The sequence below is a fragment of the Pelodiscus sinensis genome, unplaced genomic scaffold (genome assembly GCF_049634645.1).
Source record: "Pelodiscus sinensis isolate JC-2024 unplaced genomic scaffold, ASM4963464v1 ctg34, whole genome shotgun sequence".
Taxonomy (NCBI): domain Eukaryota; kingdom Metazoa; phylum Chordata; order Testudines; family Trionychidae; genus Pelodiscus; species Pelodiscus sinensis.
This window is the reverse complement of record NW_027465849.1, coordinates 2,953,328-2,978,054: the sequence shown is the minus strand read 5'-3', so window position 1 is coordinate 2,978,054 and position 24,727 is coordinate 2,953,328. Positions and strand designations below refer to the sequence as shown.

General features: G+C 57.4%; 2 protein-coding genes across 3 annotated transcripts; one reads left to right on the top strand and one right to left on the bottom strand.

The window, feature by feature from the left end:
• Nucleotides 1-3,066: 3,066 nt before the first annotated feature.
• On the bottom strand, nucleotides 3,067-10,524 carry LOC142823762 (72 kDa type IV collagenase-like). Its single transcript, XM_075915086.1, has 4 exons — nucleotides 10,512-10,524; nucleotides 6,617-6,781; nucleotides 5,704-5,859; nucleotides 3,067-3,092 (listed from the first exon to the last, which is right to left on the bottom strand). Exons 1-4 carry the CDS (start codon nucleotides 10,522-10,524, stop codon nucleotides 3,067-3,069), a joined length of 360 nt encoding a protein of 119 aa, XP_075771201.1.
• LOC102453509 (butyrophilin subfamily 2 member A2-like) lies at nucleotides 9,755-15,448 on the top strand. 2 transcript variants are annotated; one of them, XM_075915353.1, is made up of 4 exons: nucleotides 9,755-9,876; nucleotides 11,641-11,959; nucleotides 14,038-14,118; nucleotides 14,220-15,447. In XM_075915353.1, exons 2-4 carry the CDS (start codon nucleotides 11,683-11,685, stop codon nucleotides 14,723-14,725), a joined length of 864 nt encoding a protein of 287 aa, XP_075771468.1. In that variant the 5' UTR covers nucleotides 9,755-9,876; nucleotides 11,641-11,682; the 3' UTR covers nucleotides 14,726-15,447. The 2 variants fall into 2 exon arrangements, with proteins under 2 accessions (XP_075771468.1, XP_075771469.1); XM_075915354.1 differs by lacking the exon at nucleotides 9,755-9,876 and adding an exon at nucleotides 10,557-10,745 and having other exon boundaries at nucleotides 14,220-15,448.
• The last annotated feature ends 9,279 nt before the right edge of the window (nucleotides 15,449-24,727 follow it).

Genomic DNA, 24,727 nt, shown 5'->3' with positions numbered 1-24,727 from the left:
AGTGTAGCCACACGGGGCCTCTGGGTTGGGCCCGAGTTTTGGTGGCCACCTCCCCACAGTTCAGCCCTGGTCGTCTGCGCTGAGGATGTCAATTAAGACAAAAAGATGGCCCTTCGCCTGCAGTTTCAAATACCTCCACTAGCTGCCCCATCACATCCGACGTAGGCTGACGGTGAAGGCCTTTGATGGTGTCTCTGGGCCAAGACCAACCGCCCCGGCCACTGACAGTAACTAAAAGGAGAATGCACTCGTGGAACGTGGAAACGGGACTCTTGAGCCGGAGTAGAGCTGTTACGGGCCCTCGGCGTTTGGCCCTGGCGTGACCACCGTTCGGATCCCGTGCCCAGTCCTGCCGGCCACAATCCAGGGAGGACACGTTGGAAAGGGCGCAGAGAAGAGCCACAAGGAGGATGAAAAAGTTGGGAACTGTGCACCCCCAGCGCTGAGTTTATTTGAACACAGAGGAAAACATTGAAGGGGAACAAATGTTAGACACCGGGCTTGCTGGTTAGCTGCCAAAAGTTCTACCAAGATCCACGGGCGGGGAGTCGAGTCACACACATTCTGGCTGGAAGTCAGGGGCACGTGTTTACCAGGGAGGGGAATTAACCGACTATTGGAAAGATCCACCAAGGGATTCCCCAGCACTGGTGATTTTTATATCAATGTTTTTCCTCGAGGATCTGCTCTAGCGCGGACAAGAAGTCCTGGAGTTCAGACTGGATCACAGTGGCTCCTTCTGGCCTTTGTATCTATGGGTTCTATGAACATTCGGACCTCAGTCAGATGCAGGCTGCATTGAAGTCAGGAGAGCCAGACCCCCAGTGGATGTCAATCGGCTGTAGCTCCATCAGCATCAATGGCAGGGGTGGGCAATAATTTTTTGTGGGAGGGGGCAGTCCAAGATTTTGGTAAGTGGTCAAGGGCCGCACTTTGCTAAGGAACAGGTCTGGGATGGAGGATGGGTGCAGAAGGGAGCTCGGGGTAGGGGACTGGGATGCAGGAGAGCGGGTGGTGACCGGGAGGAGGGGCTTGGGGTGCAGGGTCCAGGAGGGGGTATGGGTGCAGGAGAGGATTCTGGCCTGTGGGAGAGATGTAGAAGTGGGTGCAGGGTCCGGGAGGGGGTATGGGTGCAGGAGAGGATTCTGGCCTGTGGGAGAGATGCAGAAGTGGGTGCAGGGACCAGGAGGGAGTTGAGTACAGGAGGGGCCAGGGTGTCAAAGGCAAATCCTGGCTGGGAAGCACTTACCTAAGCAGCTCCCAGCCAGCAGCCCTCTCAAGCAGACTCCCCTGCCTGCCAGCAGCCCCCGGCTGTTCCATGGGGCTCTCTGTGCTGGGGGGAAGAGATTTGCACACGGCCTTCTCCCCAGCAAAATCTCTCAACTCTTATTGGCAGGTTTCTGACCAATAGGAGCTGAAGGATGCTTCTCCCAGCAGCGTAGAGAGCCACAGGGAGCAGCCAGCTGCTTTCAGCAGCACTGCTCCAGCGGGCTGGATGAAAAGGCTTGGAGGGCAGGATGTGGCCTGTGGGCCGAATCTATAACATAATATATGGAGATATACCTGTCTCACAGAGCTGGAAGAGCCCTTGAAATCTAGTCTCCTGCCTTCACAGCAGGACCAAGTACCACCCCTGACAGGTTTGCCCCAGATCCCTAAATAGCCCCCTCAAGGATTGAACTCACAGCCCTAGGTTTAGGAGGCTAATGTGCAAACCACTGAGCTATTCCCCCCAACCCTGGAGAGACAAACCCCCTCTGCTGGTGTGAGTGGGTGCTGCTCTATTCCCACAGTCAAGTCGACATCACTCCATGCATTTGCATATCGACCCACACCCACCAAGGCCGGCTGCGGATCTGCCTCCCTGCCCATTTGCAAGCATGGAAGTGATCAGTTGAGGCCCCTGTCACAGGGTCACCGCGCCACTGCGGCGCCTCCTGCTGGGAACTAGCTGTGTTGTCAGCAGGGCACTGCCTTGGGCGGGTGTCTTGCCTGTCACTCATCTCGGTCCACGTTCGGACTCTCGACCTGTGTCGCTCCCGGACCACGGCGGCCTCTTCGGGACACCACCCCCTCTGGCGGTGCCCACTAAAACGGTCTCTTGTCTCCCTTTGGGGGGGGATTATTGGCAGTCCTGTGCCTCTGCTACCGCCGGGGCCAACTGTGGCCTCCAAGCCCGGTCCCTCTGTTTGGGGGCAAGCCACAGTCTGTATGGGCCACGTCCTCCTTCCAGGGGGGTAACAGCCATTCTCTGTGGCTGGCTGCAGCCCCAAAGTCTAGCCCCTTACCCAAGGGGCAAGCCACATCTGTACGGGCCATGCCTTGGGGTAAGGTGCGAGGGGGAAGGGGGAGCCCCAGACCTGCCCAGTACTCTGGGTCCTGACTCCTTGTCCTGCCCTCCTCTACTCCCCCCCCCCCCACCCCGGCCGCTGCCTCCACTTCCCCTGTGACACTTTGCACCTTCCTGGCCCAATAACCTGGCAGATATCAGCTGGAGCCCCCTTTTCTAGCCCCCCTGAGCCTGCCCAGCCTTGTTCTAGCAAAGGTGCTTTTCCGGGAAGGAGGTCCTGCCCCTTCCCAGGTCAGGGCCTCACTGACTCGCTTTGCTGGGCAGCTCCTTATATACAGGGCTGCCCCAGTGCGCCACCCTCTGGTTGGCTCCCTAAAAGCCTCTCCCTGATTGGCCAGTGCTCTAGGCAGGCTGCTTTAACCCCTTTCCGGGCAACGTGGGGCCCCACCGCAGCCCCTGAAGAGTCACGTCGGAAACTCAGATCATGTACCTGCTGATCACCTTCGAAACCAGAGGAGAAAACCTGACAAGGGCTTTCCCAGAGCAGAGTGCCACCCGACCTCACGAAGAATACGGAGACGGTCCCCCCAGGGAAACGGACGGGTCAGTGATTGCCCTCTGCCCCAGACACAGACCTTACCGACATCGTTTTTCGAAAGATGCTTTATTTGACTAGACTACAATCAACCAGAGGAACAAGCCCCTTTGGGTTTAGATTCCAGGCGCATTGTGTCCTTGTGCGGGGAGCAGAGGTGCCCGGAGTGGGCCACCCGCCGTTATTTCTTATCCAATAGGCTGCTACCTGGAAAGGACAGCAGGAGAGACCGTCAGTGCCATTTCGCCCGGCAGAGGGCAGAAAAGGGGCAGGGGGTGAGCGCGGATCCCACGTGCAGCGGGAGCTGGCCGTGTGGTGAGGGTATGAAAAAGGCAACTCTCATTCCGGGGCGTATTAGCGGGAGGGTCGTATGCCAGGTGTGGGAGCCTTTCTCCCGTTCTGGTTGGCATCGGTCAGGGCTCTGCTGGAGGGCAGTGCCCAGCTGTGGGTCGTGCCCTAGAAGAAGGATGTGGCAAACTGGAGAGAGTCCAGAGAAGGGGAACTAAAGTGATCAGAAGGTAAGGAAACCTGACCTAACATAAGACCATCAGAACGGCCTTACTGGGTCAGACCAAAGGTCCATCTAGTCCAGGATCTCTCCTCCATCAGTGGTCAATGCCAGGTGACGCCAGAGGGCGTGAACAGAACAGCGAATCACCATGTGATCCCTCTCCTGTCATCCAATCCCAGCTTCTTACAAACAAGGGGCACCATTCCTACCCATCGTGGCTAGCAGCCATTGATGGACCTAACCCCCATGAATGTATCTAGTTCTTTTCTGAACCCTTTTAAAGTCCCGGCCTTCACAACATCCCCTGGCAAGGAGTTCCACAGGTTGCTGCATGAAGCAGTAGGACCTAGGAAGGGAGGCTGAAAATATGAGGCATGTTGAGTCTTGAGAAAGCTGAGGAGAGCGGAGCGGGGAGGGGGGCGTCATAAGCATTGGCAAAAGGTTGCTGGCACGAGGAAGAAACTCAGTTGTTCTCCGGGTCAGCCAGGGACAGCCAGGGAGGAGTTGGCTGCGGCTGCAGCTAGGGAGGTTCCATACTAGGAAAAACTTCCAAGCTCTGTGGAGAACGCGGGCCTGGAGCCGGTTACCGAGGGTAGGCTGAGGCAACGGAGGCCTTTTAAGAAGTTGGACAAAGCCCTGTCAGGGTCGCTCTAGGGCAGGGTCTCAAACTGAATTTACCTTCGGGCCAGCACCAGTCCTCAAATCGTCCTGGTGGGCCAGTGGGCACCTCTCTCTGGCAGGGCCCCGGGGCGGGGGAACGAGGGGGGTCCACGCATCTTCCCTGCAGGCAGCTCCCCACCGTGCCTGCTCAGCCCCCCACCCCTGTGCAACTCCTGCCCCCCCCAGCTGCCTCCAGGTGATAGAACCCCCAGCCCCACCCCTGGTAGCGCCGTGGGGCGAGGCCGGCTTCCAGCTGCTAGCTTTGCACCGCTGCTGGCACCCCCCAGTGGCCGGGGGAGTAGGTGTGTGCAGAGCTGTGTGGTCCATAGGACAGTACCCGCCCCGGCCAGCTCAACCAGCCTATGGACGGGATGGTGTCCCATGCTCAGGTGAGACCCCCGGGCGGTGGGCAGGCTGGGCCGGTAGCGGGGTTCAGAGCTACACAGCAGCCTGCTCCGCTCTGCCGCCATCTCCCAAGCCGGGGGGCTGCAGGCCGTGAGTTTGAGACCCCCACTCTAGGGGTCTTTGGGCCTGCCTGAGCGGGGGCTGGGGGTACAGGGGGAAGGGCCACAAGAGGCTTCCAACCCCACATCTCCATGACTCCCTACTTGGTGGTTGGCTGAAGGTGCCTGGGGCTGGCTGCGGGTAGGGATGTAGAAGGGGCTGGGGGGAGGTGGATGGAGGGATGTGGGGACAGAAGGATGGACACAGAGTCACCGGGACCGGGGCCCCATGGGGCCGGGCGCTGCCCAGACACAGAGTCACCGGGACTGGGGCCCCGTGGGGCCGGGTGCTGCCCAGACACAGCATCACCGGGACCGGGGCCCCGTGGGGCCGGGCGCTGCCCAGACACAGAGTCACCGGGACTGGGGCCCCGTGGGGCCGGGCGCTGCCCAGACACAGAGTCACCGGGACTAGGGCCCCGTGGGGCCGGGCGCTGCCCAGACACAGCATCACCGGGACCGGGGCCCCGTGGGGCCGGGCGCTGCCCAGACACAGCATCACCGGGACCGGGGCCCCGTGGGGCCGGGCGCTGCCCAGACACAGCATCACTGGGACCAGGGCCCCGTGGGGCTGGGCGCTGCCCAGACACAGAGTCACCGGGACTGGGGCCCCGTGGGGCCGGGTGCTGCCCAGACACAGCATCACCGGGACCGGGGCCCCGTGGGGCCGGGAGCTGCCCAGACACAGAGTCACCGGGACTGGGGCCCCGTGGGGCCGGGCGCTGCCCAGACACAGCATCACCGGGACCGGGGCCCCGTGGGGCCGGGCGCTGCCCAGACACAGAGTCACCGGGACTGGGGCCCCGTGGGGCCGGGCGCTGCCCAGACACAGAGTCACCGGGACTAGGGCCCCGTGGGGCCGGGCGCTGCCCAGACACAGAGTCACCGGGACTGGGGCCCCGTGGGGCCGGGCGCTGCCCAGACACAGAGTCACCGGGACTAGGGCCCCGTGGGGCCGGGCGCTGCCCAGACATAGCATCACCGGGACCGGGGCCCCGTGGGGCCGGGCGCTGCCCAGACACAGCATCACCGGGACCAGGGCCGCGTCAGTGCCAAAACCAGGCCTATAACAGAGGTGTCCTGCATCCCCCTCCTGCCCCCATAGCCTCTCCACACAGCAGCTGCAAAGGTCCCCCCCGGCTACCTGTGATGCCGCAGAACCGCCATTTGCGGTCGGCGTCGTAGTTGCGGGTGGTGGCGCACCAGGGCTGCAGCCTGTCCTCCGTGGTGCAGCTCGTGGACTTCTTGCCTCTGAAGAGGAAGGGGAACTTGCAGGGCTCGTCCGAATTCCCGCCAAGCACTGGGCGCCACGGGGCCGGGCAGAGAGGTGGGATGGGGGAGGCACAAGAGACAGAGAGCACCCTAGGTAAGGCGGCTACACCCTGACTGGCCCAACAAAAGCCCTCGCCCCCCCCCCCCCAGCCCCCAGAAGCTTGGCTGTGGCCCCCTCAGCGCCATGGGGTAGTGCAGGGAATAGGGGTCAGGGTTATGGGGCACTGGCAGGGCTGGAGGGGGGGCCCAAGGCTGGGCTGGCAGGGGCTGTGGGGTGGATGTGAGGGGCACCAGCAGGGCTGAAGGGGCAGGACTGGGCTGGCAGGGACTGTGGGGTGGGCATGAGGGGCACCGGCTGGGCTGGGCTGGCAGGGGCTGTGGGTTGGGCGTGAGGGGCTCCGGCAGTGCTCGGGGGGCCCAAGACCAGGCTGGCAGGGACTGCATGGCAGGTGTCAGGGGTACCGGCAGGGCTGGGGGGCGCAGGGGCTGAGGGAGTGAGGGGCACCGGCAGGGCTGTGGGGGGCAGGAGCTGTGGGGCGGGAGTGAGGGTACTGACAGGGCTGTGGGGGCAGGGGCTGCGGGGCAGGAGTGAGGAGCACCAGAAGGGCTGTGGGGGGCAGGGGCTGTGGGGCAGGAATGAAGAGCATCAGCAGGGGCTGTGGGGGGCAGGAGCTGCGGAGCGGGAGTGAGGGGCATCAGCAGGGCTGGGGGTGGGGGTGGATCCTGGCTCCATCCATGTCCCTGCGCCCGAGTTCCTTGGCTCGGGACCCCTGGAGGCTGCGTACTTGTGTCGGGGCAGTAGCTCCATTTGCCGTCCACATCGTAGTTGGCCGTGGTGGAGCACCAGGGCCGGGTCCCGTGGCTCCAGGCCGTGGAGCAGGTGTGCTGCATGTCGCCCCGGTACTTGAAGGGGAAGATGCAGGGCTCGCCGTCCGTGTTCCCGCCGTAGGCTGGGGGGACACAGACAGGGACCAGGGTGGGGGGGTTAATTCCCTGAGGGGCAAGGGCCCTCTGTGACGTAGTGGGGGTACCTGGCTGGTTTCTATGCTGCTGGCTCTGGGGTAACCCCCATTGGCTGCCGTGGGTACCACGACCCAGCAAAACAGGATGAGTGGGGCCAGTTTGGGGCGGGGCTGGAGCTGAAGAAGGCCCCACTCACAGGAAAGCGTCTGGTGTGGCTGGGACTCGGATCTGGGGGGCAGAGGGTGACAGCCGAATGGGGGGAAGGCAGGGGGATGAGGGCCCGGAGGAGATGGTGGAGAAAGGGCATGGAGGTAGGTCTTGTTCTTGGGTGTTAATATGCAGGAACTGTCCCACCAAACCTCCATGCCAATTCCCGCCCCACCCCTGCACCCTTAACCCTGTTGGGTTTGGCTCAAGCCTCCCCAAATCCTGGGGGGCGCGTTAAAAGATCCACTGGGCCCCACGACAGGGCGCCTGGCAGGTTTTGCCCCAGGGCCAGGTGTTGTGAAATGTGATTTCTAGAGCTAGCGCTGGAGAGCGGTGGTTTTGCAGATGTGAGCAGTGAATCCATCTGCCGTCCGTCCACCTGTCTGTGCGTCCACCATCACCCTGCCTCGGTCACCCCCTTGGGCCCGAAATCCTTGAGTTCTGCGCAAGATAGAGGTCTATAAAATCATGAGTGGTGTGGAGAGGGCTGATAAAGAAAAGTTATTTATTAGTTCCCATAATAGAAGAACTAGAGGACACCAAATGAAATTAATGGGTAGCAGGTTTAAAACTAATAAAAGAAAGTTCTTCTTCACACAGCGTGTAGTCAACCTGTGGAACTCCTTGCCAGAGGAGGCTGTGAAGGCTAGGACTATAATAGAGTTTAAAGAGAAGCTGGATAAATTCATGGAGGTTAGGTCCATAAAAGGCTATTAGCCAGGGGATAAAATGGTGTCCTTGGCCTCTGTTTGTCAGAGGCTGGAGAGGGATGGCAGGAGACAAATCGCTTGATCATTGTCTTCGGTCCACCCTCTCTGGGGCACCTGGTGTTGGCCACTGTCGGTAGACAGGATACTGGGCTAGATGGACCTTTGGTCTGACCCAGTACGGCTGTTCTTATGTTCTTAAGCTGTCAATCAATCAATCAATCAATTCTCCAGTCAGCCCCCCGCTTGGCCCAGTGATCTCAGCAGCCCGCTCTGGGGGGAAGCCAAATTTAGCCCTTGAACATCTGGTTTTGTTTCCTCCCGATGCTCCCAAACGCAGGGTGGTGTCGCCCAGAGGCTAGAGACCAGCCCAGGGACCCTGGGTTCTGTCCCTGGTGCCGACCGCTTCGTGCTGAGATTCCCCCACTGCTTTGCAAAGGAAGCTGAGCTGGCTGCTGGGGAAACTGAGGCAGGGAGCGGGTTCTGCCACAGGGCATGCCGTGAGCACGCAGCAAAGCTAGGGCTAGGGTGGGTGTCTGGCGGTATGTCTACACTACCCTCCTAATTCGAACTAGGAGGGTAATGTAGGCATACCGCACTTGCAAATGAAGCCCGGGATTTGAATTTCCAATGAAGCCGGCCGGCGCCATTTTTAAATGCCGGCAGTTCGAACCCCGTGCCGCGCGGCTACACGCGGCACGGAGTAGCTAGTTCGGATTAGGCTTCCTAATCCGAACTAGCTGTGCTCTTCGTGGAATGAGGAGTACAGCTAGTTCAGATTAGGAAGCCTAATCCGAACTAGCTACTCCGTGCCGCGTGTAGCCGCGCAGCACGGGGTTCGAACTGCCGGCATTTAAAAATGGCGCCGGCCGGCTTCATGCAAATGAAGCCCAGGAAATTCAAATCCCGGGCTTCATTTGCAAGTGCGGTATGCCTACATTACCCTCCTAGTTCGAATTAGGAGGGTAGTGTAGACATTCCCTGGGTGACTCTGGTGCCACCTCTGGCCCCACGGGGTACGGCCAGTGGGCCCCCTCACGCTGGCTGAAACATGGAGAGGGACAGCGCGCCATGGGTCCCATCTCCGAGTCAGTTTCAGCTGCCATGCAGGGGGCAGCATTGCCTAGCAGGTAAAGCTCGGGGCTCAAGACTCCTGGATTCTACTCCCCACTGTGACAGGCCCTGCCGCGATCCCTGCCTCAGTTTCCCTCGCGGCACAATGGGGTGAGTGGCCCTGAATCTCTCCTGCTTTGGGGAACTACAGATGGGGGGGAGTTGTTACCTACCAGCTCTGTGTTCTAGGGGAGCCAGGGAGTGACACTCATGGAAAACCACCCCAAGGCCGGGGAAGACCCACCTAAGCCCCTCCAGGCCAGGGGGATACAATTAGGGAAACAGCCCAGCCTCATCTGCATGGAAGACAGAACAGAGAGACATCTCCATTAGCATCCAGCGTGGAGACCAGCTCCTGCAAAGCAGGAACCGCACAGAACTCTGGGGTACCGAAAGCTGAGAAGCACGGCCTGATGGGAAATCTCTGCTCCAGATGCTAATGACCCCAGGCCAGCTCACCCCCAAATTAGTCAGGATCCGACCCATTCTAGTCATGGATCCTATTGACAGCCAAACCGCTGAAACTGCCTCCTTGCTTTGTGAGCATCTCCCCTGTCTATTGTCTCGCCTCTGTTTACCCATAAACAAACCCAGTGTCCTCCTCCAGCTATTGTCCTGGGCTGCTGTTCCAGATGTGTGTGTGGGGGGGGATCAGTTGCCCCAGTAACCCCCCTAGCAAAGTGAGTACAGGCGTGGGGGGCTGGTCCACGCTGGGGGTGTCAGACATGGGCAGGCCCGGCATCCTCCCTACCCACCTTGGATTGCGAGGGAAGGGCAGGAGGAGGTGGGGGGGCAAAGGGGGGCAGTGGGGAAATGGAGGGTGGAGGAAAAGGGCTGAACCTCTCCCAGGCGATAGAAAAAAAGCAGAGGCCTTATCTGCAGGGAGAGGCTGGGCTGCCATGGCCCTGTGCCCCCCCCCCCACCTCAAGGACTTCTCCCCCTCCCCCCGTTCTCCCGCCCCCTGTAGAGTTGGGGGGGGCTGGAGCCGTGGGGGGAGGGTGGCCTTTGTCCCTCGTCCCTCCCCGCCGAGTGCTTTCGCTTTCGCTGCTGGGCCGGTGAGTGGGGCCGGGCTGGGGGAGGCTCGGGGATCTGGGGTCTCCCCTCAAGCTGCCTGCTCAGGCGCCTTCCTGTCTCCCCCCCCCCCGCAGCCGCTCCCCCCCTCCTGAGCTTAATGTGGTCAGGGCTGAGCCTGGCACTTCCTGAGTCTGGGCCTGCTTCCTCTCCCCCCCCCCCCCACCGCCGCCTCTTGCTCTTCAGGAACAAGCAAAAGCTTTGCCTTAGCCCCAGCCTCTGCCCCCTCCCTTCCCGCCTCTCCTCTCCCCTTCTCTGCACCCCTCTGCCCCCCCTTCCTGTTCCTCCTCTCCCCTTCTCTGCACCCCTCTACCGCCCCTTCCTGTTCCTCCTCTCCCCTTCTCTGCACCCCTCTGCCCCCCCTTCCTGTTCCTCCTCTCCCCTTCTCTGGACCCCAGTCCCCCTCCCCCCATTTCTTCCTCCATTTCCTGTCTCCTCTGCTCTCCTCTGCCCCCCCCACTTTCCTTCTTTCCCTCCCCTTCTCTTCCCTGCCCCTCCTCCTGTCCCCCCCAAACTCCTCTTCCTCTCCTGTGCCATCCCCCATCCAGCTCCCTTTTCCTCCCCCTCCCTCCAGCATCCCCTCTCCCTCTCCGCCCCTCCCCTCCCCTCCCCTCCTGACCTGCATCGGACATTCCCCCTTCTCTGACTCCTTCTGACTCCCCCATGCCATGCGGGAGAAGCCAGTTCGCATTGACTGCAGCCCCGGCGCCGATCCAAGGGGGCACTTGCTCAGCTCTGTTGGCTGGTGACTTTGGACAAGTCACTTTCCACCCGCCCTGTGCCTCAGTTTCCCCATCTGTGCCAGGAACCTGGCAGTTCAAGCTGGGGCTGCTCCCTGTGCCCAAAGCAGGAGGTAATGTGGAAACTGAGGCAAAGGCCCGGCACTGGGCAGCTGCAAGGACGCACAGCGAGGAGCCCAGATTTGGGGTCCGGTCTTAGTTCTGCCATGGGGTGTGTTGGAGAGTGGAATTGTCTCTGTATCCGCTGCTTAATAGCGCCCCATAGCCCCTGGGGCTTCCTGTTGGCTGCGTTCCAAGCGTTCTGCAAAGGGAATTGATTCGTTAACTCCATGGCACAGATGGGGAAACTGAGGCATGGGAGGAGGTGGGGAGTGACTCGTCCAAGTCACCAACCAGCAGAGCTGGGCAGAGGACCCAGGCCTCCTACATCCCAGTTTGGATCTCTAGCCACTGCAAATTTGCAGCCAGCCCTAGCTCAGTGTATAGTCAGCTGCCACATGGTACCTGACCACCAGGCTGCATGGCCTAGTGGGCAGAGCACACTGAGGGCCATCAGGACTTCTGGGTTCTAGCTCTTGGACAGGGACCTTAATGGGGGTGAGAGAGTTAGAACAATGGGAGCGGGGAGCCAGGATGCCTGGCTTCTCTTCCTGGGAGTGGGAGAGAGTGGGGTCTAGTGGTTAGAGCAGGGCAGGTGCTAAGACTTCCCCCTTCTTCTGGCTTCCTCAGCCCTTTCACCTTCCCTCCTTTGACCCCCTCTCCTGGTCCCTCCACTTCCTCTGTTTTCCTGCTGGGACGCCTGGGTTCTCTCCCTGGCTTTGGAAGAGCAGTTGGGTCTAGTGGTTAGAGCAGGGGAGCTGGGAGCCAGGACCCCTGGGATCTCTCCCTGACCTTGTGCAAGTCACCGTGCCTCAGTTTCCTGGCCTCTACAATGGCATCAATTACACGGCCCTCCTTTGTAAGGGGCTCTGAGACGGGCAGGTATTAATCGCACTATCCTCGGCCCAGGGCGCTTTCCTGCTGAGGTTGGGGACGCCGGGCGGGACGGAGATGGCCGTGAGCGTGTGCTGCAAGCTCGTGGAGTACTTGAACGAGCTAGAAGCTCGCGAGTTCCGGGTTTTCAAGCTCCACCTGGAGACCTACCCCCTGGAAGATGGCTACAAGCGCATCCCCCGCTCCAAGACGGAGAGAGCCGACACCACGGACATAGCTCGAGCCATGGTCTACGCTTACCAGGAGCACAAAGCTCTGGAGATGGTGGAGAAGATCCTGGACGGCATAAACCGGAAGGATCTGTCGCAAAGGGTCAAAAACGACAGGCTGGAGTGTGAGTAGATGCAGGGGATACCCCCTTGTTTCTCCCTCCCCCGCAGTCTGACTTATTCCTTGCTGGAGCTGGTCCATAAATGGGAGGAGGTGTCAGCACCTGGCGTGCCTCAGTTTCCTCCCTAAATCCAACAAGGGCGGCCTGGTGGCTAGCGCACCGGATTGGCCCTCGGCACACGAGGGTTCCATTCCCAGCTTTGCTGCTGGTTGATGCCAGAGAAATCGTGGCCCCTCACGGTTCCCTGCCTCAGTTTCCCCATCTGGGTCATGGCCTCCCTGCTAAGGTGCTTTGGAAAGCCCTCAGTCACAGAGTGGCTACGGTTACATCTCTGCCACAGAGTTTTGCTTACGGTGCCGGTGCGGCCTGGCTGTCGAGCGGAGATTTTGCTAGGGGTGTCTGGTCGGTGTCTCCTTTGACGTGTGCATGCCCCGACCCCCTGGGTTTCTTCTCTACTGCGGAGCAATGAATTCTGACTCCAAAGTAGAGAGACGGCGGGTGAGTAATGCAACTCCCGGAGGGAGGCACGTCTCCAAGAACAGCCGCTACCGCCCAAGGCGTGTAACCTTCTCCCGTCTGACTCCTCCCCCATAGAAGGATTCCCCGCAACCCTGAAAATGTAAATCAATAGAGAACAAAAAGCAAAGCTTCAAAACCCACAATGGGACACCACGGGGAAAATGTCAGTCGGTGAAAATAGAAAGAAATGCTTAAAACCAGTGCTCCCTGGCAGCTGGGCACATGGGCGGTAGCCAAGAAGAGTCTGAAATGCTGCCCAGCAGGTTAACAGAGTGCCCACAGCCGGAAGCGTGTGTTTCTCCTGGTGGTGCACATCTGCCCATGCCTTGGTGCACACAACAAAATTTATTCTGCACACGAACAGAACTAAATTAGAGGGACCATTGCTTCAAATCCGTCCTTTCCAGCCCCTGCGAAAATTTCAGCCCTTAAAAGGGGACAAAAATTGCTTCAAAACAAATATTGATATTTAGCCCTTCAAGGTATAAGCCCATGGAACTGCTCTGTTGCCAGTTCTATCTGTAGGCATTCATTGCTCACATGTGAAAAGACAGTGCAATGTTCAGAGTTTGATTCCTTCCTCTGTTGAGACGGGATTGCTCTCACTAGGGGCCAAAAAAAGGAAATGAATAGGGAGCAGGCTTAAAATAAACACAAGGAAGTTTTTCTTCACACTGCAGAAGAACAGCCAGACCGGGTCAGACCAAAGGCCTGTCTAGCCCCGTGTCCTGTCTGCCGACAGTGGCCAATGCCAGATGCCCCAGGCTATGACTACACTGTAGTTCTTTTTCGGAAAAAGATACGCCAATTGTGAATGGCAATCGGCGTTCCTTTTTCCGATTCTTTTTTCGGAAGAGGCTTTTCCGACATTTGGACCATCTACACGGGACCAAGTGTGGAAAAATCCTCCTCTTTTGGAACAGCCCTTCCTCCTCATCGAATGAGGAATACGGGGCTTCCGAAAGAACATGCCCCGTGGTTTCGGAAACTGATCCAAAAAAGCAGACGCGTTCCCTGGACGCGGCAGAGTTTTTCCGGGATACGGCCCAGAGGGAGTGAACAGAATAGGGAAGCATCAAGAGATGCTTGTCACCCATTTCCAGCCTCTGACAAGCTATTGACACCATTCCTACCCATCTTGGCTAATAGCCTCCATGAATTTATCTAGTTCTTTCCTGAACCCTGTTAAAGTCCTGGTCTTCGCAACTTCCTCTGGCAAGGAGTTCCACAGATTGACTGTGCGCTGTATGGAACTCCTTTGTTGTGAAGGCCAAGCTTGGTGTACTTAGTCTCTGTTTGCCAGAGGCTGGGAATGAGTGACAGAGGAGGGATTATGTGATGATTCCCTTTTCTGTTCATTCCCTCTGGCATTGGCCACTGTCGGAGGACAAGATCCTGGGCTAGTCTGACCCAGTGTGGCCGTTCTTGTGTCTACAGTGGGCCTGACCCTGGAAATGTGTAGTCTGAACTCCCACCATCCTGTCTCTGTCCCTTTCTCCCCTTGCTCCTGTTTGTCAGAGGCTGGAAATGGGTGACAATCATTTCTCCCGTGTGTCTTGTAGTTTTCCCAGACAGCGAGGAGGCAGAGAACGAGAAGCTGGCCTTGGACATGTGTGACCGCTTTTTCGGGACCCAGAAGAGAGGTGAGTGGCCGGCCGATCCCTGCCCCGAGCGTGGCCGTGCCGCCCCCCGGCCATGGTGCCCGGAGCTCCCCGCTGACTCTCGGATTCTCTCTCCCCATCAGAGGTGACCCTGGACCCCGACACGGCCTTCCCCACGCTGCTCATCTCCCAAGACCGGAAAAGCGTCAAGCTGGGGGACCGCCCCCAGTACTTCCCCTTCAACGCCGAGCGCTTCGATTTCCGCCCCTGCGTGCTGGGGGCCCCGGCCGTCTCCAGGGGGCTGCTGGAATGGGAGGTGGAGGTGGGGGCCGGGAAAAGCTGGGCGGTGGGAGCCGCCAAGAAGGCCGCGGAGAGGACGGGCGCTGTGTACATCTCGGCGGAGCAGGGCTTCTGGGGCCTGGAGCTGAGCGAAGGGGAGTACCACGCGCTCTCCGCCCCCAAGACGAAACTTCACCTGCCGGCCCCGCTGCGCAGGGTCAAGGTGCAGCTGGACTTCACCCTGCAGCGACTCTCCTTCTACAACGGCCACACGGCCGAGCACCTGTTCACCTTCAACTACCCCTTCCCCGAGATGGTCCCCTTCTTCATGACCTGGGACCAGGACGTCTCCCTCCAGCTCTGCTCCTGACGGAGGGCTCCTTCCCGCCCACGTTCCCTATCAGCTGCCTGCTCAGTTCCTCTCCGGGAACCCAGGCACAGTGGATCTGTGGCTGGAGGACAGGCCCCTCTCCCAACCCAAACCCAGGCCCCGGGCTGCTGCTAAACCCCTCATCCCCGCCTCCACCCCAGCCAGACTCCTCTCCCCCCTGCACCCCAACCCTCTGCCCCAGCCCTGAGCCCCCTGCCGCACCCGGAAACCTGCTTCCCCCCCCCCCCTCACCACCGCATGGATTGTTCTGGGCCCCAATCTGCGGAGCGGCTGTGTGGCGCAGCCCCTCCATAGCGGTGCCCAGAACAAAATTCATTCCGCATGCGGGTGGGGACAAGGAAAGGGAGCATTTGCGCTCCGGGGCATGTGTCACAATAGCCGGGATGTTACGCTCCCGGCGTGCCATCCAGAATTCCAGCCCTGCCTCCAGATTTCTCTTGGGACAGTGCCCTGCCGCTTCCTGTACCCGCCTCGTTTGCCTCAGGTGACTTTAGCAGCTGATCGTTTGTGTTATTTCTTCAGGCCTCCAGGGTTTGGGGTTTGTGAAAATCTGCACTTTCAATTAAAAAAAAAAAAAAGTAACTAGGTTTCCAGCCCTTTCGGGTTGCGGTTGTGCAAACGTCACCCTAGAAAAGTCAAAATCCAGAAGGTAAAGGATTAAAAAATCTTGAAATTTTTCCAAGCCAGCTTCTTGCTGGGAAGTGGGCCTGGGGTGTCAGGTCTGGGAGGGAGGGTGGAGGGGCTGGGTGGAGGTAGGTGGGTCTGGGAGCGTGGTAGGATGCAGGAGCAGGCTCCGAGCGGGAGGACTGGGCAGGAGGTAGGTGCAGGAGCAGAGGGAGTGGGGGTGGTAGGTCTGGGGCATGAAGGGGTGTTGCAGCAGGCTGGGAGGTGCGGGGTCTGGATGCTGTTCTAGCACAGCTGCTGGGGATGCACATGACTGGGTCCCCGGCTGCTCCCAGGCACCACCCCTGCTGCTCCTATTGGCTGCGATTCCGGCCAATCAGAATGGCAGGGGGAAAGCCTCCAGGCACTGCCATTTCCCCCATGGGATGGGGGGGAGGAAGGGGAGTGGCAGCGCACGGAGACTCAGGGGCCGGATCCAGGAAAGCCGGGACCAGTTTTGGTCCCTGGGCCATAGATTCCCCACCCCTGATTTAAAGGAAACTTAGGTGGGTCCTTTGTGTCTGGCAAGGCCCCCGTGATCAGTGGCTGGGGTGGTGAAAGCCGCATTTCTTAATGTTTTGTCTCTGCTGCCCAGCTCTGTCGTTTATCTGCCCGGCTCGGTCCGGCTCTTTGATTGTTTCTGTCTCCTGTATAATTGATGTTGCTGGCTGTACATCCGTTAAGGCGGTGGCTGTAATTGGTTAGCTACAATATGCTAGGACCGGTTAGTTACATTTTAGTGGAAGGACTCGTTCAGGGATAGCTGAAAATATTGCTGTATTCGTTGGGCACAAACAAGAAATGAATGGGGAAAAAAAACAAGAAAAAAGACAGGAAACAGGGTTCAGGCTGGCTGGAAGCTTAGACCTGAGTGGTTAAGGTGTTGGCCTTGAAATTCAATGCGGTTTCCCTGGACAAGGTCAAATCCTGCTCACATGGGGACCTGTGTTTTTTAAGTTGCAGTGGGGGAGGTCTAGGTTGGAGATTAGGAAAAACCATTTCCCTAGGAGGGGGGCGAAGCACTGGAATGGGTTCCCTAGGGAGGGGGTGGAATCTCCGTCCCTAGAGGTTTTTAAGTCCTGGCTTGACAAAGCCCTGGCTGGGATGATGGAGTTGGGGTTGGTCCTGCTTTGGACCGGGAGCTGCACTCGATGACTCCTGAGGTCTCCTCCAGCCCAAGGACTCTGGGCCAGTTTCTTTCCTTTTTCAGGCCACAATTTTCCATCGGGAAAGCAGAGGGAAAATGTAACATGTGCAAAGACCGCTCATATGGAAGTGACAGGCCAGATTTCTGCAAAGTCAGTGAGTGAAAACTGCTGGTTATTTGGCACTTAGATTTCACCCTCACACACACAGTCAAGAGATTCCCCCTCCCCACCTGCCTCCAACCCAGGAAAACCTTTGGCTCAGAATTAGGCTGCTGAAATGGATTCATCCCTGTGTCCTCACATTTTGCAAGCTTTTCCCCACCCAAGTCTCTGCTTTGCAACCAGTTCTCACATGGTGCATCCCCAAGGGACTGGAGGAGCTGGCTGAGAGGGAGTTAACACCCCATTGAGGTGAACTAATCAGTGGTTCAGTTTCACACTCCTTTGATAAGGCTGGATAGAGACAGAGCTATTGTTCTCCTCCAGATAATGAAGAGCAGCTGGCGAATGCCTCTCTTGGTTAAAGGCCCTAGGAGAACAGAGATGGCTGGTCCTGTACAGATAGGAAGCTGATCTCAAACTGCCAGCTTCACCCCAAAGATCCTCAGGAACTCTATGCAAACAAGCACCTACAACCCTGCGCTCCTACAGAAACACACAGCAACACACACGCAATCCGGCCTCCCCACACATAGCAACACAGAGTAACTCACATTCACAGAGATACACACTCCAAGAAACTCATAGCCCACAAACACAGGCTCACTTACTTGACAAAGTGCATGGGCTCTCCTATGCAAACACACAGCAGACAGAGAGACCCTCACACACACATTAGCCAATTGACAGTGTCCAAACACTGAGACACAAACACACAAACTAGTACTCGCAAGTGTCTAAATAAAAAAGAGCTGCCACGTTTGGCTACCGTTCCTGGAGCAAAGTTCAACGCAGCCCACTAGAACAGGGGTGGGGAACCATCTTTGGGGCCACTGACCCACAGAGATATCAGTGAGGGTGGCCTAAGGACTGTTTGTTGTTTTTCAAGGTTTTCCCAGTTTCTCTGGATCGCTTTGAATCTTAATCCTGTTCTCCACAGTTTCTGCAACTCTTCCCAGCTGAGTTTTATCCAAACGACTTTCTAAACATACTCACCATGCCCTTCTCTTACTCCTTGACGAAGATACTGACTAGAACCAGACCCAGAACTGACCGCTGTGGGATCTAGCCCACTTGAAAATCACACCTTAATTTAGAAGGTGGAGCTTGGTGTATAAGCTGTGGGAATGTCTTTGCAGCCCATAGCCTCACAGTTCCCGAGAACCCTGCTCTGACTGGGACCTGTTCCGCAGGTTTTGTGTCCGGCACACACGAACACGACACAGAATTGGTCAGAATCGTGGGTAGGGGTTGGGGATAGAGCACTATTTTGAAGAAACCGGTAACGTTCTATAAAAACGTAACCCTGCACATTAGTCTTCCAGTCTATGTCGTTTTTGCGGAGTCAGGTGATTTCCTGTTTGTATATTGCTCTGCCGATGGGCCATATCGACAGAGCAGATTTGCTTAATTCCTGCTTGTTATTTTGTGTAACGTGCTCCCTGTCTGCTTGGCCTTCTTGCCCACGGTCTTAGCCACAGCTGCTGACTCAGTTATTTCCTGAACTTGTTTTTACAGAGCTTCTCCCCTGCCTTGTTTTAGATTACTCAGACACCCCCCCCCCCCCACACACACACACACGGGAAAGAAAAAAAAAACTCTCACACACGGAACTCCATGAACCCGAGACCCACTTCCTGTTTGTTTCCTGCTCTGCTAACATCCCCCATGAAGAGAACATATTTGCTGAGTTTCCCCCCATTGTACTTTTTTAGGGTATGTCTACACTACAAAGTTAATTCGAACTAACAGATGTTAGTTCGAATTAACTTTGATAGGTGCTATACTAGCGCGCCGCTAGTTTGAACTTAATTCGAACTAGCGGAGCGCTTAATTCGAACTAGGTAAACCTCATTTTATGAGGACTAACGCCTAGTTCGAATTAAGTAGTTCGAATTAAGGGCTGTGTAGCCACTTAATTCGAACTAGTGGGAGGCTAGCCCTCCCCAGCTTGCCCTGGTGGCCACTCTGGGCACCACCAGGGAAACTCGTCTGTCCCCCTCCCAGCCCCGGAGCCCTAAAAGGGGCACGGGCTGGCTACTGTGCCCGTGCCAGGTGCAAGCCTGCCAGCACCCAGCCAGCAGACCCTGAACCTGGCACAGCTCGAGCTGCTTCCACCCAGCCCTCTGCCTCTTCTCGGGACCAGGCTGGCGGCTCCTGGGAGCCTGCTCGGGTCCGCAAGAGGCGGGCGCCCGCCTGGTCTAGTGCGGAAACCGTGGACCTCATCCACGATCTCCGCACTAGGCACAGGAAAGTGTCCGTCTAGGGCAGGAGAGCTGCCAGCCTGGCCACCCGGGAGCAGGTTTGCATGAAAATCAAGGGGGTCCACTGAGACCCCCGACCCTGAGCCCTGAGCTTAGAATGGCCGTACTGGGTCAGACCAAAGGTCCATCTAGCCCAGTAGCCTGTCTGCCGACAGTGGCCAACACTAGGGACCCTGGAGGGGATGGACCGAAACAATGACCAAGCCATTTGTCTCGTGCCATCCATCTCCAGCCTTCCACAAACAGGCCAGGGACACCATTTCTACTCCCTGGCTAATCCCACTCAAAGGACCCAACCTCCATGACTTTATCTCACTTCTCTTTAAACTCTGTTCTAGTTCTAGCCTTCACAGCCTCCTGCAGCAAGGAGTTCCACAGGTTGACTCTTTGCTTTGTGAAGAAGAACTTTCTGTTATTAGTTTGAAGCCTGCTACCTATTCATTTCATTTGGTGTCCTCTAGTCCTTCTATTATGGGAACTAATGAAGAACTTTTCTTTATGCACCCTCTCCACCCACTCATGCTTTTATAGACCTCTATTATATCCCCCCTCAGTCTCCTCTTTTCTAAGCTGAAAAGTCCCAGTCTCTTTAGCCTCTCTTCATATGGGACCTGTTCCAAACCCCTGATCATTTTAGTTGCCCTCCCCTCTCCCACCTTCTTTTCCCAGTCTCCCCCAGTTTTGTTCAATAAACAGAGTTTCTATTTTTGAACACACGTGTCCTTTATTTTGAACATCAGGAAGGGGGGCTAGGGAGGGGTAAATGGAAGGAGGTGAGGGAGGAATGGGGTATGAGCCCCCGATGGGGAGGACTGGGCTGGCTCTGCGGGCTCCTCGGGGTGGAAGCTCTCCTGCAGCCCCCCGATTGACCCCCCCCGGATGGCAGCCTGCGGCAAGTGCAGCCGGGCTGATGGCCGAGTGCTGTGATGTGCCAAATGTGGGCACTCAGGGTACTCCAAGCCAGGACTACTTTGCAAGCGGGGAACCCCTGAGAACTGTCTGTCCGGGGTGGGGGTTGGGTCCCTTTAAGCACAGCCCTCGGCTAGCCTGAGGCAGCAGCTCCACACTCTAAGTCCTCATCTGATGCCCTGCCGGCACTGCTTCCGGCCAGCCTTAAGCCCGGTTCAGGGTCCACTCAATGTGGACATGCTAGTTCGAATTAGCAAAACGCTAATTCAAACTAGTTTTTAAGTCTAGATGCGCCAGTTCGAATTAGCTTAGTTAGTTCGAATTAGTGCTGTAGTGTAGACATACCCGTAGTTTCTTCCCTGTCTTCTAGGAAAGGGGGGGGGGGGAACCTTTCTTGGGTTGGGGGAAGAAGCAACCCCCCCCCCCCCAAAAAAAACCCAACAACTCACACAAAACAAAAAACAAAACCCCCTCGCTGCCATGGCTGCTGACTTCCCCTCCACCTTCCCCTCGCACACCAGAGCCTAGGGGGGCTCAGGCTGGGAGATTGTGTGGACCCCCGGCTCTGGGCTGAAGTCCCACAATGAGGGGTTCCGTGTGTGGGAGGGGCTGCCAGGAAGAGGGCTTTGGGTGTGGGGTCTGGGCGGGTGGCAGGGTGCAGGAGCAGCCTGGAGCAGGGGAGGAGGTTGGGCGGGGGGGTGGGGGCACTTACTTGGCACAGCTCCCCGGGGATGCACATGGCTCTGTGTCCCCATCGCTCCCAGGCACCGTCCCTGCTGCTCTTATTGGCCACGATTATGGCCAATCAGAACGGCGGGGAAAAGATAGCCCAGGGAGGGAGAGGGTAGAAAGCGTGATCTGATCCAACCCTGGACTATCTGACCCTGGCCCGCGAGGCTCGGGGATCCCCCCCCCCCCACCTCTGCTCCAGCCCTGTGGGGGTGGTAGGGAGGAGCCCTGAATCTCAGGAGACAGATCCAGGCAAGCCAATGGCTGGGGCCTTAGAGCCCCTACCCCTGTTCTAAGCCTTCTTCCACCTCATCTTAGCCACAGTTGCTGGCCCCGTTCGTCGTTGAACTTGCTTCTTTCTTTCCTCGTCCTTGGCCGCTGGGCCCAATGAGTCCTCCGTGGGTCAGGTCTAAGAGACACACATGCACACAAAGCACTCACCAATGCTAACACGTAATCAGGCACAACTGCAGAAATACCCACACGCTGAACACCGTGACCGGCCCAGACACCTGCCCATCCCCTGCACTGCTCTGCAAGAAAACCCAGCTGGGTATGAATTCTGTTCTAGGAACGCTGGTGCCAGGAGGCTGGAAGGATCGATTGATGGATCTGAGAGCCCACGATGCCTAGGTTCTAGGCCTGCCTTTGTATCAAGGCGGGGAGCCTGTGGATTAGAGCAGAGGGGGTTCGGAGCTAGGGCATGAGAGGGGAATCGGCCTCACTGGTTACATGGCATAGGGCTTGGAAACAGAAGACCCGAGTTCTGTCTCTGGCACGAGGGTGGGAGTTAGGAATGGTGGGTTCTATTCCTGGTGCGGGAAGGAGTGTGGGGGGCAGAGGCGAGGATGTGGGATAATGGCAACTCTGAGGTTATAATTTAGGGTACAACACAGGTTCTTTCTGTGATCTTGAGCAAGTTACTGTCCATCTCTGTGCCACAGATCTCCATGTGAAAAACAGTAGAATAATCATATATACAGGGCAACCTCATCTGAAAATTAATAGGTCTGGCATCTTCCAGGTTTAATAATCAGTGAATAGTTCTGCAGGGATAATTGGTGAGATTGTGTTGATATTTCACACACACCCCTCTCTTTCTTTGGGTTGTTTCTTTTTTTCTTCACTCAGCACACAGTCAACCTGTGGAACTCCTTGCCAAAGGATGTGGTGAAGGCTAGGATTTTAAGAGGGTTCAAAAAAGAGCTAGATAGTTTCCTGGAGGTTAAGGTCCATCAATGGCTATTAGCCGGGATGGATAAAATGGTGTCCATAGCCTCTGTTTCTCTAGAGGTGGGTGACAGGGGAGGGATCACTTGAGGATTACCCCCCTCTGGCCACTGTGGGCAGACAGGACACTAGGCTGGATGGAACTTTGATCTGACCCAGTCTGGCCGATCTTATTTCTTTCCTGCTCTGGCCTTTAAAATCCCAGTGATTTTCAAGTTGTGTGTATGTTACAATCTAATGATTTGGCTCTGTTGTGTAGGATGTGATCTGTATTTCTAAGCAAAAATAGTGTCCTTTCTCTTTTCCCCAGTCAAGTCAGTCAGTAAAAGATGCCAGTTTATAGGGTATTTGGCATCTACCTTGGGAAAAAAAACAGAGGAGGATGTTTGTATCCGAAACCTTCCCTAGACTGGAAAGTCTTTGGCTTCGCCATGGTGTGCCTGAGATGTGGTTGGATTTGTGCAATCCCATTTTGAAATCTTAAACGCTCTTCCATGTTCCAGTCTCTACATTGCATCAAATTCTAACATCCCTTGGAGTCCCTGCAGAGGTGATTGAAGACTAGACGGGCAGGTGGAGGAGGGAGTTAACACCCTATTGAGGTGGATTAAAGTCTTCACACTCTTTTGATCAGGCTGCAGGCCAAATAACTGTCTCTGATGATGTAAACTCCCCAGGAGAGGTTGAAAAAAACCACTCATTAGGGCTTTGCTTACTCACAGATTTTGTACCCCTACAGATAGAGAGCACATGTCCAGCTGCTCACCCCAGAGAGCTCCAGGGATTATAGTCCAACCACCACACACAGCCCTGCACTCATACAACAAACACATGGGCTCAAGTTTTTCCAGATCATTTTTAACATTGCTTCTGTTCTCCAAAGTTCTTGAAGCTCTTCCCACCTAGGTATGGTCCGAAAGCCTTACAAGTATCTTCTCTAGGCCATTAGCTGAATCACTGAGGAAGATATTGACAGGAACTAGCCCCAGAACGGCTGTGGACACTAATCTATCTTAAAAATCACAACCTGTAACTAAAAAGGTGGAATTTATGGGTATAAACAGCTGGAATTTCTCTTGAGCCCTTCGCTTTGTGTATCCCAGGAACTTGGCTCTCGTTTGGGCTCCCCATTCATATTTCTCCACAGACACACTGTAACACGTCTCAAAACTGATCAGACTCACAGGTATAGGGCAGGGGTTCTCAAACGTTTTGGCCTGCGACCCACCCTGCTCAACACAGACCTTTCTGCAGCCCACCAGCCAACCACCCGTGATGACAAAATGGATGCAGGAGGGGATGGAGGTGTGTGTATGTGTGTGTGTATGTGTGTGTGTGAGGGGAGGGGTGTCTGGCCAGAAGGGAAAGTGCAGGAGTGGGGTATCAATAGGGTAAAGGGGTGGGGTGGGGTGGGTGGGAAGCTAGGGTCTGGCAAGGAGGGAGGGTGCAGGAGTGGGGTATTGGTAAGGGGAAAGGAGTGGGGTTGGGGAGGGAGGAGAGGGTCTGGCTAGGAGGGAAGGTGCAGGAGTGGGGTATTGGTAAGGGGAAAGGAGTGGGGTTGGGGAGGGAGGAGAGGGTCTGGCTGGGAGGGAAGGTGCAGGAGTGGGGTATTGGCAAGGGGAAAGGAGTGGGGTTGGGGAGGGAGGAGAGGGTCTGGCTGGGAGGGAAGGTGCAGGAGTGGGGTATTGGCAAGGGGAAAGGAGTGGGGTTGGGGAGGGAGGAGAGGGTCTGGCTGGGAGGGAAGGTGCAGGAGTGGGGTATTGGCAAGGGGAAAGGAGTGGGGTTGGGGAGGGAGGAGAGGGTCTGGCAGGGAGGGAAGGTGCAGGAGTGGGGTATTGGCAAGGGGAAAGGAGTGGGGTTGGGGAGGGAGGAGCGGGTCTGGCTGGGAGGGAGGGTGCAGGAGTGGGGTTGGGGAGGGAGGAGAGGGTCTGGCTGGGAGGGAAGGTGCAGGAGTGGGTATTGGTAAGGGGAAAGGAGTGGGGTTGGGGAGGGAGGAGCGGGTCTGGCTGGGAGGGAGGGTGCAGGAGTGGGGTTGGGGAGGGAGGAGAGGGTCTGGCTGGGAGGGAAGGTGCAGGAGTGGGGTTGGGGAGGGAGGAGAGGGTCTGGCTGGGAGGGAGGGTGCAGGAGTGGGGTTGGGGAGGGAGGAGAGGGTCTGGCTGGGAGGGAGGGTGCAGGAGCAGGGTATCGGCAAGAGGGAGGGGGCAGGAGTGGGGTAGAGGCACGGGGTTTGGGCATGAGGAGGATGGAGGGTGCTTATCTGGCTCTGTGACTCTCGCTGCTCCCATTGGCCATGGTTCCAGCCAATGGGAGCAGCAGAGAAAACCTCCAGGCGAGCGATTTCCTGCACTGCCCATTCCCACGGTTGGGGCGAGGGGGAGGGGCAGCTTGCGAAGCTGTTTCCTGTCCACATCAGCCAGATCCAGCCTGCGAGGCTCCCACTCTGCCCCCCCCCACACTGGGAACCCGGGGCTCCAGCCTCGTGGGGAGCAGCGGGGGGCTCATGCCGCTAACGCTCCGCAGACCGCACTTGGCACAGGGGATGGAGGGGGGATACCAGGAGACCAGGAATCGGAGTCGTCAGGAGGGCTCTTGGGGTACGTCTCCACGGCAGCGTTATTTCGGAGGAACGTCCGTTTTTGCGAAATAACCGAGTGCACCTCCTCACAGCAAGCCTGTGATTTCGAGACCCGTTCCAAATGACGGGCTTCTTACGCCGACGTCTGTCACCCTCAGCGTGCGAGGCGGAAGGGAAGTCGGGGGAAGAGGGCTGTGCAGACGCGCCCAATTTCGAAATCGGCTCGTTCGACTCAAGCGGCACAATTAGCGTCACTCCTGTTGCGTCGCTTATTTCGAGTTTAGCCCTTGGGTTCCATCCGGGC